Below are 1,374 nucleotides of genomic sequence, written 5' to 3' on the forward strand. Positions count from 1 at the left end.
AAATAAAATTTAATCATATATTCTTTGACACTACAGTTCTATATCAAATGTTTTCTTAGAACAAACACATGAAGATTGGGAAGAGGCAGTGGGAAGGGACAGGTAAGCTGGGGAGTGGTGTTTATGGAGATGTTTACAATGACAGAACGTTAGTCCATTTTACCTTAATACTTCCTATGTTGACCATACCAAAAAGCTAAAACTCTCACTTTTCTCCCTCAAATGTCTTCTAGCTGCTGATGTGTTTTTGTTAAAGACCATCATCTTCCCAGTCACCCTCTGAGCCTCCTTTATGTCAGCTTTTCATCACACATGCCAATTATAGCTATGTTGTACCTCTGCTGCTAGCCTATCAATTGTTCGATTGTATGTACAGAAGTATAACACCCTACCACCTTGCAAGTACCCTGTTTAAAGTGCAAATTCAATAAATGTTGAGTAAAGGAATGAAAGAATGAATGAACTGACCATTCGGACAAAAATGACGTATTTGGAGGAATACTACTACTAATAGCAGCTGACAGCTATTGAGTTCATACTATGAGATGGAACTGTTCAAAGCACTTGAAAAGTATTATCCCATTTTACAGATGACAAAACAAAAGCACAGAGAGGTTAAGTAACTTTCCTAAAATTTCACTGCATATAAGTATCAGGATTTCAACCTAGTACTTCATTTATAGCTGTCTGTAGAGCTGAAAAGTTTGTAAGACTAGGAAAGGTTTTTTTAAAAAAATTAGAAGAGCTTTATGAAACTGAGAAGGAATACAACTCAGAAAATAGATAAGTGAGTTATTAGAAAGGAGAGGACAAAGTGTGAGATGGGAGATAATTAAGAATAACAAATGTGGGAGAACATCCTAAAAGACTTCTACAACATTTGAGAAGAACGTGCCCACAAAGAAGAGTGAAGAGGTGATACCTTTGAGTTAAGATGAGCTGTTACCTGCAAAGGGTTTTTGCCTGCCTACTTCCTCTTCACTAACCTGAGTACAAGCCTTTTGTCAGCTCTCTCTTCACCATCCAGGGCTCTTTTCCTTGCTCCAACAACAATATCACACCTGGCTTGGAAAAGCAAAGTCCTGCATATAAAAAAGAAGTGGAATTTGGTCATGCTGTGGATATCCCAGAACTCACATGAGATCCTTTGATCATCAGGGAAGAGGGAGCTTACAGGAAGCCAAAGAAAAATGTGTAAAGTACATGTATTAGAAGGATAGGGAAGATGAAGCTTCAGGCACAGGTCAATAATAGACTTGTCCACTGCCAACTCCATATTTTAAATCATTTGTTTGGCACAGGCAGCAGACATTCAGTCAAGCTCTGCAGATGCTATCCAAAAATTCACAGCAGTGGTAGCAAAGAGCATCCTGT

The 1,374-nt window shown here is 38.2% G+C and overlaps 1 protein-coding gene across 1 annotated transcript in view; it reads right to left on the reverse strand.

Annotated features, from left to right (window-relative positions):
- The window catches only part of ZNF570 (zinc finger protein 570), a 26,112-nt gene that overhangs the window by 7,675 nt on the left and 17,063 nt on the right, over positions 1-1,374 (reverse strand). The window contains exon 5 of the mRNA XM_012651501.1: positions 987-1,082. Within this exon, the coding sequence (XP_012506955.1) occupies positions 987-1,082 (96 nt within the window). The remainder of the gene's footprint in view (positions 1-986; positions 1,083-1,374) is intronic.

The sequence above is a fragment of the Propithecus coquereli genome, unplaced genomic scaffold, assembly GCF_000956105.1.
Source record: "Propithecus coquereli isolate 6110/MARCELLA unplaced genomic scaffold, Pcoq_1.0 Scaffold358, whole genome shotgun sequence".
Taxonomy (NCBI): domain Eukaryota; kingdom Metazoa; phylum Chordata; class Mammalia; order Primates; family Indriidae; genus Propithecus; species Propithecus coquereli.